Source organism: Microtus pennsylvanicus, chromosome 3 (assembly GCF_037038515.1).
Source record: "Microtus pennsylvanicus isolate mMicPen1 chromosome 3, mMicPen1.hap1, whole genome shotgun sequence".
NCBI lineage: Eukaryota > Metazoa > Chordata > Mammalia > Rodentia > Cricetidae > Microtus > Microtus pennsylvanicus.
The window spans coordinates 115023356-115046768 of NC_134581.1; the positions used below are offsets into that span (position 1 = coordinate 115023356).

Below are 23413 nucleotides of genomic sequence, written 5' to 3' on the forward strand. Positions count from 1 at the left end.
TGACTCTTCTCCTTCTTCTATTCCTATTATTCTTAGGTTTGGTCTTTTTATTGTGTCCCATAATTCCTGAATGTTTTGTGATGAGAATTTGTTGGCTTTGCAGTTTTCTTTGATCAGTGCATTTATTTTCTCTATGGTGTCCTCAGAATCTGAGATTCTTTCTTCTATTTCTTGTATTCTATTGATTATACTTGTTTCTGTAGGCTCTGCTCGTTGACCTAGATTTTTCATGTCTAGCTGGTCCTCAGTTCGTGTTTTCTTCCTTGCTTCCATTTCAGTTTTCAATTCTTGAACTGTTTCCATTACCTGTTTGATCGTTCTTTCTTGGTTTCCCAGGGTATTATATATTTATTTACTCATTTCTTCTAACTTTTGGTTATACTTCTCATCCATTTCTATAAGGGCATTTTTCACATGTTGTTTAAGGGACTCTATTGCTTTCATAAAGTCAATGTTTTCCACTTCTTCTGTGTTAGGGTGTTGAAGACCTTCTGTTGTAAGATCATTGGGTTCTGGTGTTTTCATGCTGTTTTTCAGATTATAGGGTGAATTCTTGCCTTGGCACCTGCCCATCTCCTCCTATTGATGCTATCTAGTGGGTCTTTTAAAGCTGGTTTAGGTTTCCCTGCTGGCCAGGGGCTTCTCTTACAAAATGCCCTCGCTCTGTTTCCTGGTTCCTGCTGGGGGGGGCAAGGTCCTTCTCACCCCTCAGAAGGGTCTTCAGGAATAGGGCCTGGCTCCTCCTTTGCCAGGGACCTCGCCAACCAAAGGCCTACCTCTTTGATTTAATTGTAGTGGAGCAGATCTGCATCTGCTGCCACGACGGTTCCCGCCGCCTGCGGCCTATGTCCTCTGCTGCCGCTTGGGTCCCAGCCGGTCCCCAACAGCTGCGGGGGGCGTCCTCTGTCCGCCTCCACGTCCGGGTTCCGTCGCCTCCGCGTCCGGGTTCCGTCCGCCCCCTTGTTTCTTTCTTATGTTTTTTTTCCTCTCTCCCATTTTAATGAACTTGATTTCATTTCACTTACAGTCACTCTGTATTCTACCTGGATGAGTTTATATGAGTTGTATATGCTTGGTTTCCAGTGTGCCAGAATCTCTCCTTCCTTCCTGTTATCATTGACAGCTCCTTCTCAGTCACCCTTTCTCATTCCTCTTCATTGGTCTCCTTAATAATATTGGTGCCTTCCCAGTCACATCCTCAGCCTTCTTTCTCATCTCATACCATGTCTTGACCTCATAAAGCCAGCTTGCATTATATTCCAGTTGCCAAACATTCACCTTCAATTTCATCTTCTTTCATCTGATTGATTCCACCTATAAGCTGGTGTCTGCATCTGATGTTTTTGAAATATTTCACACCTCATTTGATTTTGTCTTTTCCCACTATTCTAGTCCCTTATTTGCTTCCATTACTTGAATATGACAGGCTCTGTCTTGCCTCTCAGATCATTGCTGCAACTTCTCATAAAAAATATTAGCCCATCTATTTCCTCCTCCTCCTCCTCCTCCTCCTCCTCCTCCTCCTCCTCCTCCTCCTCCTCCTCCTCCTCCTCCTCCTTCTTCTTCTTCTTCTTCTTCTTCTTCTTCTTCTTCTTCTTCTTCTTCTTCTTCTTCTTCTTCTTTACTAAAGGACTATTTATCTCTAGGCTTTACAAAGGTCACAGCTGACAAACTGACAACTTCTTTCTACCCACTTCCAATATAAATAAGTGCCTTCAGTATTCTGCCTTCCTCTAACAACTTCTGTTTCTCTTTATATAAGAACACACTTTACAGTTTTGATTTAAATTAATTTAATTTTTTGTTTCCTTTCTCTTCCTTCAAGTCAATCTTTCTAATGGTCATATTTTGGAACTAGTTGGAAATTTTTTAGACTAATGGGGGACTCATCAGGACCAGCTGAATGTTTATGTGTGAAACTCAGACTCTTTAGTTCATATGATGCTGACATACTGTGATTTGAACACTTTAGTCTAGACTGTAAACCTCTGAAGGACTTTGGTTGTTTTTTGCTCATTACCCATTATAGCACCTGTTCCAGAATATTAAAAACTGTTTATTGCAGCTGGGAAGTGGTGGTATACACTTTAATCCCAGCACTTGGGAGGCAGAGACAGGTGGGTCTGTGGGTTTGTAGTCAGCCTGGTCTACAGAGTGAATTTTAGGACAGCCATGGCTACATAGAGAAACCCTGTTTTAATAAACAAATAAATAAACAAAACAATAACAATAACCTCCCCCAACCACAAACAGATAAACAAGACAATGACAACCTTCCCCCAAACAAACAAACAAACAAACAAAACAACTGGATTACTGTTTGTGGAATACATAATTTAAATGGCTTTAACACACGTCTTACTGTAGTTCTCTACATTCTTCCTGCAGCCACAAATCCCTTCCTCTCTTCCTTGGCCCAGCCAGTTCTTTTCCATACTTAACTGGATTCACTTAAGTTTATTTCCAAAACTTATTACAGGCTTCTTCTTCAGAAGTCTTCCAGCAGCTGCCCTTGCTTTTGTCCTATAACCTGGCATTTATTCTACACTATTTTGGAATGGAGTAAGTGCTTTTCATCTACACTTACTTGTAAATTCTCCAAGGTCTGAGGTCAACTCCAATTTTTTGTATCGTTCACTTTCATTTATTTTGATATCTTATTTGTTTTTAAATTTTTATACAAGTATATATACCATGTTGAACATATATATCACACTATACCTTCCCTTTCTTTTGTATCTCCTATTAGTCTCCTTTGTCCTCCTACACATTTTACTTCTACTTTAATGTTACATGTACACATACTTTTATGTTTTATTTTAGATTTTGATTGTTTGCTTCATCATTGAGTTAGTTTCTTTAGATACAAAATTCAGGATCTCATTGTCTCTTGTTTTTGGAAAAGAACTTGCTCTGTAAATGAGGATGGCTTAGAAATGATGACTCAGAACTCCCTGTGTTGCTCCTATTGACTCTGACCTTGTGATACTCTTGCCTCATCCTTTCCTGAGTGCTGTGATTATAGACATGTTCTTAATTATTTTTTAAGATATTGATCAGAGACTGGTGTGGTGATGTACACCTTTAATTCCAATGCTTGAGAGGCAGAGATAGGCAGCTCTCTATGAGTAGACTGGCCTATATAGTGGATTCCAAGCCACCCAGGGCAACATAATGAGACCTATCAATCTGTGTAAAAAGACAGACACAATATATGAACAGTTATTATTTCTTCATGATAGAATTTCATGATTGTGGTTTATATTTTCTATTTAAGAAATAATAGACATATGATACTTTTGTAGTCATAAAATTCACAATAAAGATTTAAAAATGGCATTGATTATCTACTAATTGTGTGAAATAACAGATAGCTTGCTGATGATGCAGAAAAAGGAAAAGCACCTATCACTTCTATAGTTTGTCCTTCATTTAAAATGTTCAAATTTGATGGCATATTGTTTCTGATAATTTACATTTATACAAATATCTTTTCAGACTACCTACATGTCTATTCTATGACATATACAATGGAATCTATATTATTTTGTTCTATTTTGAACTCCAAGAATTTATTGCTGCTTTGCAGAATTAAATATATGGTCTAGTGTTTTATAATATGGAAGTTACTCTGCACAGATTTTATTTCAAATACATTATTGACCTATGTCCAAATTCATCCAATGTCTTATTAACTGTGCACTTGAAAATAGTATGCACTCACCTTTTTACACACAAAGTCACCAGGTAAGTAAATAGTGGATTTCAATCTTAGCAGTAGGTCATAAATCATCTGCGTGTCACAGCCCTATATAAGGAGAACAATAATTTTACAGACATGGCCAAAAGCAAACATCCCAAGTTATTGTAAAAATAAAATGTAAATAGTTAATAGTCATCCATCTTCCTCGCCAATGCTAACTTACAATATATATGGACTTGCCTTTATCTAAACTCTATAGAGAAAAGATACCAATATCAAGAGATTATAACTTGATAAAGAAATATTACCATAACTCACACTATTTGCTAAACAGCTTTCTTTTGTAAAACAACATTACTAAAATTTTTGATATTATTTAACTCTTTAAGCTATGTATATGTCTTTCTTCTCCAACATAATGATCTTCTTAAAGATGGGAAGATACTTATGAAAGCAGTATCTGTCACACTTAAAGTATTGGTCGGAACAAGGGAGCCTTCATAAGACTAACCAAAGCCCTCTACATATATGTGACAATTGTATAGCTTGGTATATTTGTGAGGCTCATAACAATGGGAGAAGGACTGTCCCTAATGCTTTGACTGGCTCTTGGGAACCTATTCCTCACACTGGGTTGCCTTGCCCAGTCTAAATACAAGGGAGGGAGCTTAACCTTTCAGAAACTTGGTATGCTATACTTTGTTGATACCCATGGGATGACTGTCCATTTCAAAATAGAAACAGACGAGCAATGGATTGAGACTGGGGATAGAAGCGAAGAAGAAGGGAATGGGAAGAGAGGAGGGAGGGAAAACTGGTCTGAAAGCAAAATAAATAAATTTTTAATAGTAAAGTTTTGTTTGGGACTGTCTGTTTCACATGGCCTCCTTTTAGTGACCTCTTGCTTATTGGCTAACTATAGAGACAATCTACTTGTCTCACTGAACTAAACTCTATACGCTCTATGGAGTGTGACTTTTTTCTTTTATTGAAGATAGATTCTTAGATTTTTTGCCATACAATATATTCTGACTAGTTTTCCCCCCTCTATTCCTCCCAGGAGCTCTCCACATCTCTCCTCCAGATCCACTCCTATCTGTCTCTCATTAGAAAAGGACAAGCTTCTTAGAGATAACAAAATACAGCAAGTTAAGAAAAAAAAAACTATCATATTGAAATTGGACACAGCAACCCAAAAGGAGAAAAAGGGTTCTAAGAACAGGCACAACAGTCAGAGACCACTTGTTCTCACAGTCAGGAGTCCACCAAAAATACTAAGCTAATAGTTATAATATATATGCAGAGAACCTGTTGCAGATCCCTGACAGCCATGTACTTGCTGTTTGAGTCTCTGTGAGCTCATATTTGTCTTGCTTAGTTGATTAAGAGGTCCTGTTCTCCTGGTGTTTTCCATCTCTCCTGGCTCTTAGACTCTTTCCAGTCCCTCCATTCACTGAACTCTGAGGGGAGGGATTTTATTTAAACCTCCTCTATTTTACACTCTTGATCCACATAATGTCTGGCTGGAGGTCTCTAGATCTGTTCCCCTCTGCTGCTGGAGGAAGCCTCTTTTATGATGAATGGATAAGAGACTGATCTATAAATATAGTAGAATATCTTTAGGAATTGTTTTATTGATCTTTTTTTCTTTTTTGTCAAGTTTTGTTTGGTTTTACCCTATGTCTCTGAGCTATCTAGTCTCTGATTCTTGTTACCCAAGCAGTGTTGGGTATGGGCTTCTTCTTATGGGGTGGGCTGTAAGTAAAATCGGACATTGGTTGGCTATTCACACAAGTTCTGTGCCAACATTGCCCTAGTATATTTTGGAGGGAGAACAGGTTGTAGGTCAAAGGTTTTGTGGCTGGGTTGGTGTCCACATTTCTCCTTCAGTAACTTATATAATGCCTTCCCCTACCAAAGAGATTAGAACCTTGGAATGAAGGCTCCATTTATGTACTAGCTCAACTATTCCATGTTCAATGAGTTGTGTGGGTGTTGTCCTTATTTAGTTTCTGGCTCTTATGAATAAAGCTACAGTGAGCATGGTTGAACAAGTGTCCTTGTGGTAGGATGGAGAGTATTTTGTATATGTGTATATGTGTAAGAGTGGTATATCTGGGTCATGAGGTAAACCATTCATTTGTCAGCTGTCTTTCATTACAGTGACCAACTGCATACATTCCTCTATTTTCAACTGCATAGAGATTTGTAAAGCAGATTGAAAAAAAATGCTATCCACAGTTTCAACAATTCCATTGAAATAATAAGTACATACATAATATATTAAAGACATTTACATTTACTTCTCCAGGTGTCAAAACAGCCATCTGACAGTTTGTTCATCCTTGTTTTTACTTATAGATAACTTCAGTTTAGAGACCAAAGTGTTTCCAATGCTGTAAGGGCCATCACTGAAACCCCAGGACAATTTCAATGGACAGAGGACAGAAGGACCAGGGGGATCCTTCCCTTGGCCTTGAAAATCACAAAGCTTGTTTTCTTATAGCAGGATTTTTCTTCTGTGTAGTTCAGGGCACTGTTTACTTATTTAATGCCTTACAATTTCCATTTGTCTTGCAGTGGATTTATGTATGGGCTTATTTCAGTGCATTATTGAACAGTAAATTGGGGTAAGGCCTCTCTCTCTAAGGCAAACATTCAGTGGAACTGACAGTAAATATCACAAAAGGTTCTTCTGCCATCTACTGAACCCAGGTTTGGAAATGGAATCTGACTGCACTGCTGAGGAATGTCATCGTGTCCTACTTTGCTTTCTATTGCTCTGATAAAAACTACTAGCAAAAGCAAGGTAGGGAGGAGAGTTTGTTTGGCTTACATGTTCTAATCACAGTTCATCACTGAGGGAAGCCAGGTCAGGAGCTCAAGTAGAGCAAGAACCAGAGGCAGAAAATGAAGCAGAGATCATGGAGGAATATTGCTTCTTGACTTACTCCTCAAGGCTTGCTTTCTTATGCCACCCAGGACCACCTGCGTAGGTGTCTTAGTCACTATTCTATTACTGTGAAGAGATACAATGACCAAGTTACTTTTCTAAGAGAAATTATTTAATTGAGACACCTGCTGACAGTTTGAGAGATTAGTTTATTATCATCATGGTGAGAAGCATGGCAGCTCACATACAGGAATGGTGCTGGAGAAGTAGCTGAGAGTTACATCCTAATGCCCTAGCCAAGAGAGAGACAATGAGCCTGGGATGGACATTTGAGACCTCAAAGTCCACTCCTAGTGATACACTTCCTCCGGTAGGCCACACCTCCTAATCCTTTCAAATAGCGCTGCTCCCTAATGACTAAGCTTTCAAATATATGAGCCTATGGGGACCATTCTTATTCAAACCACCATACCAGAGTTGCCACTGCTCCAAGTAGGCTGAACTCCCTCACATCAATCATTAGATAAGAAAATCTCCCATAGATTTTCCTACATGCCCATCTAATGGAGGCATTTGTTCATTGAGGTTCCCTCTTCTCAGATGACTCTAGCTTGAGCTAATTTGACAAAAACCTAACAAATACATGTGGTAACTTTATTTTTAAGCCTTATTCTTTGGTCAGGACAAGAAAAGGCTGATGTAGACCCTGGATGGCTGACATTTTAGACTCCATGTAACTCAGGGGATGGGTGTAGGCATCCCAACTTTCCCTGAAGGTTCTTTCAGACCCCTTTATCATCTCTTTGAATTTTTTGCCATGCCATGTAAATAAAAGCTCCTAGATTTCCTTGTAGTACCTCCAGAAAGCAATGAATATTTGGGGATCATGAACGATGCTGCTATGTCAGTCACCCTAATACAGAGCTTTTAGATTTGATATCCCATTTTTGTGATTCCACAAGTTTTCCAGCATGGCTGCACTGGTTAAACAGGGCAAACAATGCCTACTGGGAAGAGTCCAAGACTACTTGCACCTTTTCTCCATTGACCTGGCCACTGGTGATGAGCAAGTATAGGATGTGGGTCCGATATGCCATTGTTCATGGGAAAAAGCAGAGGAACTGAACTAACCAGAACTAACCTGCCTGCTAGATAGCCATATGCTCACACTCAAACCCCAGAGAGACATCTCTCTCAAGGATATCAGCAAACCCACCCCAGCAGTGTGTGGGATCTGAGTCACAGATTAACAGTGCACAGATTAACACCAAACATGCAGAACTTTTTTCTTTTCTACAATATTGTGAGGATAGAATGCTGATGAAACATTAACATGATGGTTGTATTAATATTAACAATTATATTAAAGTTTACTGCTTTGTTTGTCTTTTTAACTCTTCCAACTCCTCTGTGGGGCTAAGAGTCAATTTTGTGTTTTATGCAAAGGCTAGGAAGCTGAGGAGGCCTCTTTATTCCCTCTTGTATCACTCACCCAGCAGGCATTACCTCCTGAGCACTCTAAGGTCAATGGGCCTGGACTATCTGTTCTCTTCTCACCAGAGCTTGGGACATGCTAGACACAGAATGAACAAGGGATGGTGTGTGAAATAAAACTGGTGGAAATGATTTTGTTTTAGACAATGAGAAATTCAGTGCTTCCTAAAAACTGTGTTAAATATAAGTGTTAAGATTCTGGAAATGTAAACTGAGGTGTGGGAAATCCCATATTTATTCAAAGTATAACCTAACTGTTGTGTATCAGTTCCAGGAAACTCATTTTTAACATCTACAAATATGGAACATAATTTTTGGAAGCTGATAAAACTTATCTGTAGAATCCCTACATTTTTAGTTCTGTGGGGCTCATTCTTTTCTGTTTCTAGGCACCGCACACCCTTTTGTGTGTTTTCTTTGAGATGGACCTTAAAATATTATCAGTGATTTCTAATTAACTCTGAATTTAAGTGACTCCTAAGAACAAGCAATGATCTCTAGGGCTTTTACCAGCTTGGTTTTGCTTACTGTAAAGAGAAATGTGTTGTTTTATCTTACACTTCATTCCCTGGAAAAAAGAAAGGTGAGTCACAAGTTCACAGTTTATCAATACTGAATCTTAAATCCTATCAGATCCAGTCATACACTCAGTGTTTGCAAACACTAATAATAGCTTTCTCCAGCAGCTTCCTTTAAGAACTGTGAATAATTCAATAATTCTAGGAATATAGGTACACGCTTTTCCAGGAACTTTACATGTTCCAAATAAGAAGTGAAGCTAACTCATCCTTCTAGGATCAGGCAGGGTCATGCCAAGAACTCAACTTTACTAGTCTGAATATTCCACTGAGAGTGTGTCAGTTTTGTTTCTCAGCAACAGTAATAATAATACTTTCCTAAATGTCAAACACTGATATGGATTATATGTTTGAAATTAGCTGATCATCACAACACACACACACACACACACACACACACACACACTCACTCACTCACTCACACATCATCTTACATTTATTTAGAATCTCTTCACCCTAGGGCACCCTAAAGAGCAGACAGTATGAGTCAGCTACAGGAGGTGCCCCCTACTGCTGGGCTTCTGCCTTAGATACCAGGATGTGAAGGACTGGGATTTGTTTAATATAAGAGCTTACTGTTTAAACGCTTTGAGTAAAGTCTAGAAACAGCACCTCATGACTGACAGTCCTGCTGTAAAACCGAGGTTGGTGACAATGGTACATGGGTTTCCTGTAGCAGCCTGATTTCAGGCCCTGGTGAGGCGATGCATGATGGGATGTCTGAATAGGCCGCCACTGCTTCGATCTGAGTGTGGAGGCATCACTTTACCTTTCCCATTCTATTCTGGGTGTGACTGTCACTCACACGCAAATGATTCCTCCTGATATTTCCTACTGAGGAAGCCACAGATTTTCCAGAGGCCATTAGTCATAAGTGAATCACAGGTCACGGTAAAGTGCTCTGTTCAGAATGGGATCTACAGTTTTTCCAGAGTAGCAAATGTCAGACATTTTATGTTTTCTTTGATTGGCAGGCAATAGACATTCATGTTTCAAGTTTAGTGTTTCAAGGTCTCCCAGTTTCCCTCTGTGGGAAGGTAGGGCTCTTATTTTTTATTTTTATTTTATTATTTATTTTTTTAAGGTATGTGATTTTAATCCTAGTCACTAGGTGGCATGGCGGAACTTTTTATTAAATTTCCTTCCATTTCTAATAATTTAGTGGCCAAAGCAAAGTGTGATTTACCTTGCTTAATTTAATAAAAATATATACATTTAAAAATCAAAATAGGGATTATAATTCATCACGAAATGGGGACTATTACCCAATATAATGGAAATGAATAGCTCTTGATAAGCTTAATAATCATGCTTGGGCCTGAAATAAAGAATCTTCAAGGGTCCATTTTAATGGGAAAAATAATGTGACAATTCATCATTAAGCTATTTCAAAACCAGTAGCACCATGTCAAAGTAACAAACCTCACTGACTAACCTGGATTGATGAAGCAAAGTTTTAGAAACTTCGGTTAGATTTTTTTTTTCTACCTGCTTTAAGAGGAAAAGAGTGCAGAACATTTTGGGTATCTATCTATCTATCTATCTATCTATCTATCTATCTATCTATCTACCTAGCTATTATCTATCTATCTATCTATCTATCTATCTATCTATCTATCTATCTATCTAGCCATCTAGCTATCATCTATCTATCTACCTAGCTATTATCTATCTATCTATCTATCTATCTATCTATCTATCTATCTATCATCTATCTATTTTTGAGACAGAATCTTGTGTATTCTGGGCCACCCTCAAACTCACTCTGGAGCTGAGGCATGCTTTGAACTCCCCCAATCCTTCTGCCTTTACCTTCCAACTGCTGGGATTCCAGGTGTGTACTGACCTGGAAAAGTACAGGTGAGTATGTCTCTGATTGATACGCTAAGGCCAAGTGTGAGAATTGGTGAGGAGGGATCACTTTAATGCTCTCTCTTTCATGACGCTTCTCCTAAATCCTTACTGTTGCAGTTAAATATGAAAGGCATTTAAGTCTCCCCCCAGCCCGAGCAATCAGGAAATGGGAGGCGGTGGCGGGGAAGAGACAGAAATCTTTAATAAATAAATAAATTTAAAAAAAAAACAAAAAAAAAAAACAAAAAAAATAACAACAACAACAAAAAAAAAGAAAGCCTTGACCCATCATGCAGTATGGAAGAGCATGTACAGGACACTGTATGAGGGTCCTTGACTGGCTGTGGAGGGCAGAGTCCTGAGTAAGACTGACATCAATCAATGCAATCCTGTCCTTAGGGGGCTGACCAACTAGTTAGAAAGAAGATGACCAGTGGAACAGTGGAAAAAAGCATACCCGTGATTTAATTGTTCTCTGAACTTGTTCATTTTACTTTATATATGTTTTACATAAAAAAAAGAAAGGCATTTAAAGGCTCACATATTAAAAATGGATCCCCAGATGATAGTATCCCAGAGAAATGGAAGTTGCTGGACCCTTGAGGATTTAGGGCCTAACAAAAGGAAATTAGACAATTTAGAATGTGTCCTTGAAGGGAATTTGGGACCCAAGCCCTGACTCTTCTCTGACTCTTCCTCTCTCTGCTTTCTAGCCACCATGAGCTGATCAACCCTCCCTCCCAAGTGCTCCCACCCCAACATGAGTGACAGTCCAGGAACCCTGGAGCACACTGCATAGCCTTCAGGCATGTGAAGACATTGGAGGGTGTTCTTCCAAGCAGTTTGTTGAGTCTCTGTCTAGACCACTCAGCTTGTCTGAGTTCCTTCAGAGTTGCACAGCTTAACAGTCCTCTCTGCTTCTATAAGCTTGAGGAATGAGGGGCCTAGAGTATCTGGTCAATTTAGAAGAATTCTTGAAGCTTTTCAGTTTTTACTTTGTGAGTATTAAGAAACCTCATTTAGGTCACCCTGGGCCTTAAACAGTTACCCTAAATGATCCAAGGTTTCATCTCCATTTAGAATATCTTGGGTCTTAATGATCCTCCTTCTAAGATGACATGGTTTATTTTGGAGGAAATTGCTGCATAATACTGCACTCTATTTCTATTTGTCCTAAAAGTACAGCTCAAGAGAAACAATCCCATGGAAATCTGTGAGTATGAGGCCAGCCTGGTCTATATATTGAGTTCCAGACCAGAAGGGTTATATAGTGGGAGGTTAGTCCCAAAACAACAATAAACCAATAGCAACAGCAGCAACATCAACAACCCAACAACAGCAGCAGCAGCAGCAGCAGCAGCAGCAGCAGCAGCACCACCACCACCACCACCACCATCACCACCACCACCACTACCATCACCACCATTACCACCAACACTACTATCACCACCTCCTCCACCACCACCACAACAACAACCCCACTCTTATCCAGAATTTAATCGTGCTACTTAGGGTAGCAATAGTTGAGTTGTAACATAGAGTCAACTATATCAACTCTGAGTTGCCTTCCTCCCTACTCCAACAGTTAACTGCTTAAACACTATGGGAGAGAGGTCTCCCAGCTGTTCTCTGTCAGAAATTGTGCTGTGTACTATAGACATTCCTGTTTGATATCTGCATCCCTACTTTCCTTCTAGAAGCAATTGCTGACCAATCCCTGATCTCACAGATGAAAAATATTCAAATTCAGTGTCACTCATAAAACTTATTATTCATGAGTTGATATGTTAGACTTAAAGTAGTTTAAGTAATCAACAAAACCCATGTAGGTAAAAATTTAGGAAACCTCATCTATAACTCTGTGATTCAAACAAAGATTGAAGTCAGTACTGGTCTAAAAAGAATTCTTAAAGAACTAATGTTCTTCTTAACACTAGTGTTCTTTTCAATTTGATTTGTAAGTTCTCAATTTTACTTTCATACTTGTTGCTGCTAATTTTGGCTTGTTCATTGTTTAAAAATGTTTAATTTAAAAAATTAAAATTTACAATCAGCACAATTAAGATTATTCTTTTTTGTTTTGTGTCATCTGGCAACTTAAATATCATCTAGATATTAGGTGGAAATCTAGATCTGACCATGGTCAAGAGTCCTTGAATACTGTCCTGCTTCCAGTATCATACAGAGCCAGCCATGATTGGCCCAGTCTTTGAAGTAACTCTGCCTAGCGATCTCACCACACAGTTCTGTTCTTTCCTCTTCTGGCCAGAGGTAGTGATTATGGATTTCAAGGCATGTGCTTCAGCATGGATTACAATTTCTTTTCAGTTTTTGTTGAAATTCGGTGTTTACACTGATACCATGCTTAAAAGACATCGATATATGGGTAGATCTAAATTATTGTTCTAACTTGAACCTCTCCCAGGAACACAAGATTAGGAAATCAAATTAGTTACATGACATTTCCACGTGGGAGTTTATCACTCCAAAGTAACAGATCTTAGTCTGTGCACTCATAGTCAGGAGACATGTTGTTATTTCCTCTAAATTCCAACAGTCAATCTTTTAGAGAAGGAAATACTCATAAGAAGGTAACGAAACTTATGGGGCTCACAGAACTTGTAAGAGCCAGGAAGCTCAGAAAGACCTGTCTGCAAGGATCTATAAACAGTGAGCAGTTAATAGAGAAGAGGGGCTGCTCTGAAGTTGAGCGGAAACTTCAGAGATTCAGATTTTGTGAGTCATTACTGATGCTAGGGTGAGCTTTCCTGTCATTCAGCTGCCTTTGAGTGACCCACGCTTCTCCAGGTAACTCCTTAACTATGATTCTGCAAGAAATCCTCCAAACCCACTGTTTTCTTAAGCTATACTTGGGCAGAATTATTTTGTCTGTCATCATTGCCCTGTCTGGAGTGAATAAACATTCATGCTAGGAAAAGACATATATCAAGAAGACAGACTTCTTATGACTCAGACACTAGCCCAAGGCTATACCTCTTAATATTGGAGTTGAATTTCAGCATGAATTTTGGTGATGGCATCATCATTCAAACCATACTAAAATTTCTTTATTTTTATTAATGCAGATTTTAAGCTGACTAGTGCTATATTACAAGACTTTTCCTTAAAGAAAAAAAAAGCTAAGTCTAAAACATTAGTAATAGTTACATGAGAAGGCCAATGCAGAGCTGATCTGGGAACTCGATTCATCTTGCATTGCTAAGGCACATTCATAAGCGGAAGGTGATGCACGTGTTAGCAAAGACAGAACAGTGAAGTTTAATTAAATTTAAATTTATGCAAGAAGAGTCTGAAGAACTTGTCTGAAGAACTCCTTTTCCTTGACACTAATTAGAACAGAGAAGCTTCTAAAGAGCAAGTTGTCTGTTGAACAGGGACCCATAATTTTGTTGATTCTTGTAAATGGCCCAGGTTATTTTGACTTTGTTAAAAAACATAAGTCAGGAACAGTGAGATGGTTCAGCAGGAAAAGGTACCAGCTGCCAAGTCTGTTCACCTCAGTTTGACTCCTGAGATCCACTGACTCTTGTAAATTTCCCTCTGATTGCCACATGCATACCTTGGCATATGCGTGTTCCTCCACATTGTTCACGTGCACACACAAAACAAATACATTAATAAAATGTAATAAAAATAGGAAGAAACTCATAAATTTCATATAAAGTAAGAACTTAGAATTTATGAAGAAATTAATATTTCATTCTTCTATCAATTATAAATGTACTTGCCTTGAACAACTCCACTTGGTTGATGATGTTGAAATTTGTGTCAATGGCGAGAGATAACTGCATTGTCGTTGGTAGGTTCTCAAGCAAGCTGGACTCATCTTTGTAAAAATAAATACATCAACCCCAAAATAGGATTAGTTAAGCAACTCACCAAAGAATAAACAAAAGAATAATGAAAATGAAGATAACAAAATGCAAATATTTTATAAAAATATCTTAAATCCAGTGTCTTTGTTATGAATAGTAGATCTACATATTTTTCATCAAGGTTGTGTGTGTATGTGCCCATGCACACATGTGTGTGTTTAATTCATGTGTGTGCATGTGCCATGTGTGCTTGTTTAGAGACTAGATGTGGACATTGGTGTCTTCTTTAATTACTTTCCATTCTGATTTTGAGATAGGGACTCTCATTGTCTTTGGAACTTACTGTCTAGACTGGTTGACCAATTGATTCCAGTGATTCTCCTTCTTTATCTTTATTGCATTGGGTTTTCAGATATGTCCCTTTCTTGCTTTGAGAGACAAGGCCTTGTAGTGTAGCCCATATTGGACTTGAATTTGCAACAAACTTTTTTTTTTATTTTTGGTTTTTCGAGACAGGGTTTCTCTGTAGCTTTGGAGCCCGTCCCGGAACTAGCTCTCGTAGACCAGGCTGGCCTCGAACTCCCAGAGATCTGCCTGCCTCTGCCTCCCGAGTGCTGGGATTAAAGGTGTGCGCCACCACCGCCCGGCTTACAATAAACTTCTTACTGGGCCATCCCACGTGCTGGAATTACTACAGGCAATTCTACTATACCCAGCCTTTCATACATCACAACGGTGCTATTTTGCTCATGAAAGCAATGAAGCATAAAGATTTATTTATTTTATGTATATGAGTGCTCTATCTGTATGTACAACTTTATGCCAGAAGAGGGCATCAGATCCCACTATAGACAATTGTGAGCCACCATGTGGTTGCTAGGAATTGAACTCAGGACCTCTGGAAGAGTAACCAGTGCTTTTAACCATTGAGCCATCTCTTCAGTCTGAGAGCAATGAAGTATTTTAACTATAATAATGAATATTGTATAACATTAGTTTTGAAACTTTAAAGTTATTAAACGTAATGGTCATAGGACTGCAAACTATGCTGTACAATGTAAACGGCTCAAAAGCTTGTGCTGCTCCCAAGGAGAGGAGCTGTCACACACAGAACAGACCTGGGGCTCAGTTCCAGTTATGAGTTCTTGGCCAAATTTTGCACTTAAGGCCTCTGTTATTTTCTTGTCTCTGAAAAGGGGTGAATGACACCCAATTCCCCAAATTTGTATATGTGTGTGTATGCATGTGATGTGAGGCAAACATGTAATTCCTAGCATCTGGTAGGCACTGAGTATAATTTAACCTTTCTCTTCCAATATTTACCTTGGAATATGGTTCTACATTTAAGAAAAAAAGTCCATAGTAATTTAATGTCTGAGAGATCATTTATTTTTCAACCTACTATTCAAATCCAAATTCTTCTTTTTTATCTCATATAATTTTTATTATGTGATAAGGTTTACAGTTTTGTAAGCCATCATTTGTCATGCTCACCTAGTATCCTCTGAGAGGTCCATGTGTATTCCAGCCAAGTCCTAACTCGATGCTGCACACTCTGAGGAATAGAGTATTTGTTCATGTAGGTAACGATATGGTCCATGCAGACAAAGAAGTTATTCCGATTGGCTGTTGCTGCTCCAATTACATCACGCATCTAAAACCATAAGCATCGTCATTCACACCCAGGAGAGAAATTTCATCTGAATTGCTCATCCTTATGCAACATCCCTGTTTAGTGCCCTCACTGTCTGATTTTAACACTCTGACATATCAGGTCCTAATAAAACGTTGGAGATCAGATTATCTCACCGACACTAATAAAGCACGTTATACAAATCGAGTGAGATTTTTTGTGAGGCTTTGGTCTCATGATGCAGATGAATGCACATAATCTTCACATATTTATGTATTACCATGAAAATGCTAGTTGACATTTTAAAGCAACTATAATCTCTGCACAGATGCAAGGGAAGTGTACTGAGAGTTTGGCAATTATCCTGCAGAATGGCTGGTTGATCTTGATGAGTCTTTCCATGAAAGTACCCTTCACAGACAGCCAGGTCGGCTGGCTCTACAGGCTCAACTTATCATGCAGTTTCAGCCTCTGGTCTTCCTTTTGTGTTGTTTAGACGAATAAAATCAAATCTTATAATGCTCAAGGCACGGTATTCAGCAGAAGTTGAAATGTGCTGAAATTACTGAAGCGCTGTCTGCCGCTGTGACAATCCTTAAGGAACTGTCAGGTTTAGTTCTTGAATGTTTATAACTCAGCCATAAAAACCCACTCTAGGTTAAAAGCTGATCTTTAAGGTCTCAGCACAAAAAAAAGATATATTGCTTGGCTCTTTCTCTCACATGGAGAGAAGCAAATGGTTATAAATTTGCTTTGACTATGGGTTTATTATTATAGAAGGAAAGTCAGGCCTCACTTTCACAAGAATACTTAGCTCATTCATTTTAGCAGCCATGGAGACTTTTCTGCTTATGGAAAAGCTACTGCCTCTTCTTTTTTTTGTATTTTTTTTAAGTTTAGTTCAAATACCTTTCATTGTGATGGCTTCCTCAATTTAAAGTTTTAGAGTTAATAGAATCTACTTCTTAAAAGTATTTGCTAATAGCTGTACAGACTCCATTTACATCCACTCTTTGCTGTGGAATAATTCTCTTGTACACTGTAAAGATTTGTCATTTGAATTTGTTTAATAAAACACTGATTGACCCGTAGCCAGGCAGGAAGCATAGGCGAGGCGAGGATGATGGAAAAGGTGTAGTCAAAAAGGTGTTGGCAGATGCAGAGAGAGCAACATAGGCACACTATACTAAGAAAAGTTACCAAGTAAAGTATGGATAAGAATTATAGGTTAATTTAAGTGTAAGAGTTAGCTAATAACAAGCCAGAGCTATCAGCCAAGTATTTATAAACAATATTAAGCATCTGTGTCAGTTCTTTTTTTCAGGTGGTTCTTGCTCTGGTTAAATCTTCAATACAATTGAAAGGCAGGTTACTGCACTTATTAGATTTTTACATGCATAAGAATCACCACAAGAGCTTTTGAAATGCATGTTGAGGGTCCATTGGTCTAAAGTAGAATCTGAGTCCAGACTTTCTCAAGGGATGCAGTTTTGGTTGCTCAAGCATTCAGTGGTGAAGGACTCACACTGCACTGGGCAGTCTTTCCCTTTTTCTCTTTATTGATATTTGACACAGATTCTAGCAATACAATCCTGGCTGAGCTCCAAAGATTGGGTGACTTTGAACTTTCCCTCTCCTTTTGCTTCTGCTTCCCAAGTGCTGAGATTAGAGTACGGAAACATCAATTTCTAGTCTTTTCAAAATGTCTTTGCACACACCAAGGGGTCAATGTGTATTAGATTTTACTTCAACTGTCCATTTAAGACAGTATGAATTGCCATGCCTCTTAGTCTCTCTCTCCTTTCTGAGATAGGGCCTTACCATGTAGCTTTAGCTGTCCTGGACAGACCTTGAACTCACAAAGATTTTCCTGACTCAGCCTTCCATATCCTGGGATTAAAGGTGTGTGACACTACACCCTGCCCAACTTCATAATCTCTTCAAACTAGAGTCTCCCTACCTGTAAAAATGATATAGTATAGAGGGCCTTGGACTTTCCCCAAAGCAATGTGCCTTACCCTATCTGAGGAGTGGATGGGGGGTGAAGTGGGGAAGTAGGTGGAGTGAGGAAGCAGAAACTGATATTGATATGTAAAATAAAAAAGATAGTTTGTTTTCTTTTTTCAATAAAATAAATGAAAAAATGTGAAAACAATGAATGCACCCCATATTGATTTTATATATTATGAAAAATTGTGTTATTTCATTTCATTTAAACTTAAATTAATTTTTTTCCAACTAGTTTTATATTTCAACCATAATGAATTTCCCCATTCATTACTATGATAGTTTACACTTAAAAATTTTAACTTCTTGATGTTCCAAGGTTTCAGTATTCCAAATATTTCAATATTTCCAATACCTAAATTGAGTTATCTTTCCAGCTTCCCTATATAGTCCATTAACATGTCTAAGATGAAGTTGACATGCCCCTATGCATTGATATTAACCACCTATCTATTTTCTGTATTTTTATGTATTTGTATTCAGAGGTTTGCTGTCCAAAACCTTGATTGCTCTTCCTAGCTATAGCTAATTTCTGAGAGACAGTGACTAACTCTCCTGAGAACACTTTTTATAATTCAAATAAACCAATCCTTAGTTCTTATTCTTTCTATAGCCCTCTTACAGTCTCCCACATTTAATACACCACCTGTTGTATATGACAGTAGTAGGCACCAGACCAATAGATCAACATCTCAAAGCCTGATAAAATTTTTCAAATTAGCTTACACTAATGTTTACTCAGTTGAAACCCCCAGCCCAGTAATTACTTATTTTGCTCAGCATCCTCATTTTCATGGGTGGCATGCTCCCTCCTTTTAAGGTCTTTGAGTGTAACAAATTAATCCTTTCAATTGTCTTTGATCTGCCAGACTTACCACACCTAAGAATTATAATACACATATTTAAAAACACTGGTTCTTCTGGTTCACATTATAATAAACGTTGAATCTCCGTGTTCAATATCCTCCCTAGACTGCTTTTCATTACTATCAAGGTAAAACTCAAACTTAGCATTCAGAATCCTTAAAATATTTTATTCTTGCATTTGTTTTTTATTTTCAAAGATTGTTTGCCCCATCACTGTCATTTGTATCTCAAACACATTTCATGTTTTGCCACTGACATCTTTTCATAACTGATTCTGATTAACTGGCCTGCCTATTGATGATGACTGAATGCTACCTGGCTGTTGAGAATGCTTCACCTGCATCTGCTCCATGTAACTTGAGAAGCTTCCCTTTTCTGGACAATAGAGGATTTTTAAGCTCCTCTGACATTTGCCATGTTTAGCAGACACTTAACATTAATAGATGTATTATTTGAGTTGTGACGATTTTGATCAGTATCAAACATCGTGGTAAGTAGTCCTTATTGTTACAGAATGGATTTTATCCATACTACTGTGAGTGTGTTAAGAATCAGTAGTTTTTCTAGTGGTTGTATTGATTTTGTGATGCAGTAATCAGTTTCTTAAATCATGTATTATAACCTTATATGGCATTGCACATAGTTGTACTGCATAACTGCACTGCAGTCGTGTTTCCGACACGTCACAGGCCCACTATGCATTATGCACTTTGCAACATGCTATGCAAAAATATGTTTCATGAAACACTTGACTCAGATTCTAGAATCTGCTATGTATTATGAATTACAATGTCTTTACTGTAAATTCAAAGGGTATATATCCTAACAAACTTGGCCAGCAGGTCTTCTGAAAGATTTAATGACTAAAAGGGAAGAACATTTGTGTATGGTGGCATGGATATGTAGTTCCAGCACTTAGAATGTGAAATAATTCTCCAGTGAAAGGAAAGAGGGCCATGAGTTCAAGGCTAGCCTAGACTATGTATCAAGACTGTCTGAAAAAAAGTCAATGTTGTAATGTTGGTCTAAGCACATTTCATTAAATCTGTGACAAAGAGTAAAAGAAGGAAGAGAATAGAGAAAGAGAAAAAAACTACAGATTTCAATATTTCTTCCATAAAATTTATAAATATTTATTAGCCTTTTAAAAATGAACAAAATTTGCAGATTCACTGTCTGCTTACCTGACCGATTAAGCTGGAGAACACAAAAACTCCAGAAAAAAAATTCAAGAGTTGAAAAGCAATTTCAAATGAAGTCTGTGGCTCTGGAAGGCCCCCAATAGTAATTAAAGTTCGAACTGCCCAATAATAACATCTCAGATACCTGTAATAAAGATGCATAGATTTTCCTGTACATATTATTGTAACACCATTTAGCTCACACACAAAAACTATGTGCAAGAACTGGCAAACAGTGTGTGTGCTACTGTAAACATCTTAATAAACACTAGGACTTGACTAAACATTTAAATCCAAGGAGGATGTTTACTGTTTCCAAATTTCGGTGGTCTACTTTACCAGACTTCTAATTTGGGGGTGAGAGACTTGTACAAAACTTAGCACAGATGTGCCGTCTGTGCTCCACTGTGAATGGTCTTTTGGATGGAATGATTGCGATGGTTGGAGACATCTGGAAATATGTGTTTGAGGTCAGCTGCCTTGTCCCTTGAATCTTAATGTTGCTGGGTTTCTATGTTCTCCATATGATCTCTTCTTGTAATGCCCAAGGAAACTTCTTCTCCTACAAGTCTAAGCTTATGCTGGTCTGACTGAGGATGGCAAGAAAACTTTCTACTTATCTTCCTCATGTGACTAGATTGGATTTCCTCATATTCTGTCTGTCTCAAGGTACATGGACCTCTTTTTTTTTTCATTGTTTTTCTATTGAGCTCTACATTTTTCTCTGCTTTCCTCCCTGCCTCTCCCTTCCCCTTCAGCCCTCTCCCAAGATCTCCATGCTCCCAATTTACTTAGGAGATCTTCTCATTTTCTACTTCCCATGTAGATTAGATCTATGTAAGTCTCTCTTAGTGTCCCCATTGTTGTCTAAGTTCTCTGGGATTGTGATTTGTAGGCTGGTTTTCTTTGCTTTATGTTTAAAAACTACTTATGAGTGAGTACATGTGATAATTGTCTTTCTGTGTCTGGGTTACCTCACTCAAAATGATGTTTTCTAGCTCCATCCATTTTTCTGCAAAATTCAAGATGTCATTATTTATTTCTGCTGTGTAGTACTCCATCGTGTAAATGTACCACATTTTCCTTATCCATTCTTCGGTCGAGGGGCATTTAGGTTGTTTCCAGGTTCTGGCTATGACAAACAATGCTGCTATGAACATAGTTGAGCACATGTCCTTGTGGCGTGTTTGAGCATCCTTTGGATATATACCCAAAAGTGGTATTACTGGGTCTCGAGGAAGGTTGTTTCCTAATTTTCTGAGAAATCACCACATTGATATCCAAAGGGGATGTACCAGCTTGCATTCCCACTAGCAATGCACGACCTCTTTTTTTAATTGAAAATATTTTTTCCCTTACATTTTCCCCTCATATCCTCAGAGATCGTCCCTACATCACCACCCATTCAATCCCATACCTTTTCTCTCTTTGTTTTTGGAAAACAGTCTATCACACCCAATAACAAACCAGAATAAAATAAAGAAAATAGACAAACCAAGAAAAAAAAAACAACACTCATGTAGACACATGCATACCTGCAAGCATACACACACACACACACACACACACACACACACACACGCACACAGCCCATAAGAGCATAAAATCAGAAACTATAATAGATAAATTAGTAGATTTCTTAATGGCAGCTGCTTCTCCTAGAATGATTATAGCCCAAGAAGAAAATAAAAGAGATTTTATAATCCAGAAATCCCACAACATCTTAATTTCTTGTACTGGTGTATTTGTCAAGCAAATTCCTAGTCTGAATTGATTGGAAGATAAGGGACTCCATCTCTCACTGAGAGGGATGGCAAAGAATTTGAGGCTATCTTTAAATTGCCAAACCAGAGCTGATGAGATGGCTCAACAGGTAAAGATAATTGCCAACAAACCTAACAAACCTGAGTTGAGTCACTTTTAATTAATATAGGAGAAGGAGAACTCCACATGCACATTGTGGTAACCTCCATCTCACTAAAGCAAATAAATTAATAAAAATTTTAGTTAGCAAACTAACAACATGTTGAAAATATTATATAGATCATGTAGGTTTATGTTGATGAGGTAACTCTTAATAATTTAGATATACTTGTTTACACAAATGAAAAATAGAACAGATAAATTTTTTCACTTTTTTCTACACATTTTTATTATGTTAATAAATATGCAAATGTGAGAAGAGATGAGAACTCTTTCCTTAGTAAGGAAACAACTCTTGGATGGAATAGGTTATTTATTTAGAACTTCAGAACTGTAGAACAACAAATAAAATTACTTATCTCTGATAACACAGCCTGGATCAGGTATTCCTAATGTATCCTTAAAAAATTTCTTGCATATGGAAGAGAGGAAAGAAAAATTATAAGAACCAGAGGTTGGAGGACCAGAGAGAAACAGTGTCTTCTGAATATGGCAGAACTGCTGAGCTCTTGAGCTCCCATGAGTTGTGGTTGCCTTCATAAGATCAAGCCAGTTAATATTCTAGCAAGGAGTGAGAAGGCGTTCATGATCTCCACTACTAACTCAGGAGCTGTGGACAGTGGATGGTTTCTTGGGGAAAGATAGTCCCTTTTGTTTAAGGGTGTGGGTCTTGGTTGGTAGATCATGGTTCTGTGGATGGTCCCATGCCTGAGAATATACAGACAATACAAATTGGAGTTCATGTTTATATTTTTGACAGAAGACATTAAGTTGGGGGTGGCAGGGAGGTCAGATGGATATGTGAGGAGTTAGAGAGAGTAGTAACAAATGAATTATGATCACAATAATTGTTTAAAATTCTCAAATAACTAAAAAATAAATTTAAAATCCAAATATTTTATTGATAGGCATTCAACTCAGTGGGTCTCTATTAGGTTTTTTTCCCTGGTATTCATGGCAGGTTAGAACCTCTTACAGTATTTTGTCTTAGTTAAGTTTTTTGTTTTTAAAATAGGACTAAATTATCCAGTTGTATTAATCCTGGGTATATTCCCAAAGGACTCTGTATTCTACCCCAGAGACATTTACTTATCCATGCTCACTGATGTTCTATTTGAAACAGACAGGAAATAGGATACGGTTGGATTTTGACTAGCATATGAATTAATAATGAAAATGTGTATCAGAAAGTTAAATTTTGACTATAAATAAAAATGAATTATGAAATTTTCAGAAAAAAAATGAGTGGAATTGGAAAAAATTGAAATGAGGGAACTCAAGGTCAGAAAAAGATATACTGTTTGTTGACTCTCATATGCAGATCCTGGCTTCTAAGTGATAAATACGTGTATCAAGGTGGTGTTATTGTTAATAAACATCACGATACTAGAAAAGGGTCCACAAGATGAAAATGAGTCTTTAAGGAGAGGGTCGAGGAAGCCAA

At 37.9% G+C, this 23413-nt stretch overlaps 1 protein-coding gene across 1 annotated transcript in view; it reads right to left on the reverse strand.

Annotated features, from left to right (window-relative positions):
* Nucleotides 1-23413, reverse strand: part of Cngb3 (cyclic nucleotide gated channel subunit beta 3) — a 129480-nt gene that overhangs the window by 26750 nt on the left and 79317 nt on the right. The window contains exons 11-14 of the mRNA XM_075967652.1: nt 20050-20191; nt 15853-16012; nt 14272-14369; nt 3725-3808 (exon numbers count right to left, since the gene is read on the reverse strand). Of these exons, the coding sequence (XP_075823767.1) occupies nt 3725-3808; nt 14272-14369; nt 15853-16012; nt 20050-20191 (484 nt within the window). The remainder of the gene's footprint in view (nt 1-3724; nt 3809-14271; nt 14370-15852; nt 16013-20049; nt 20192-23413) is intronic.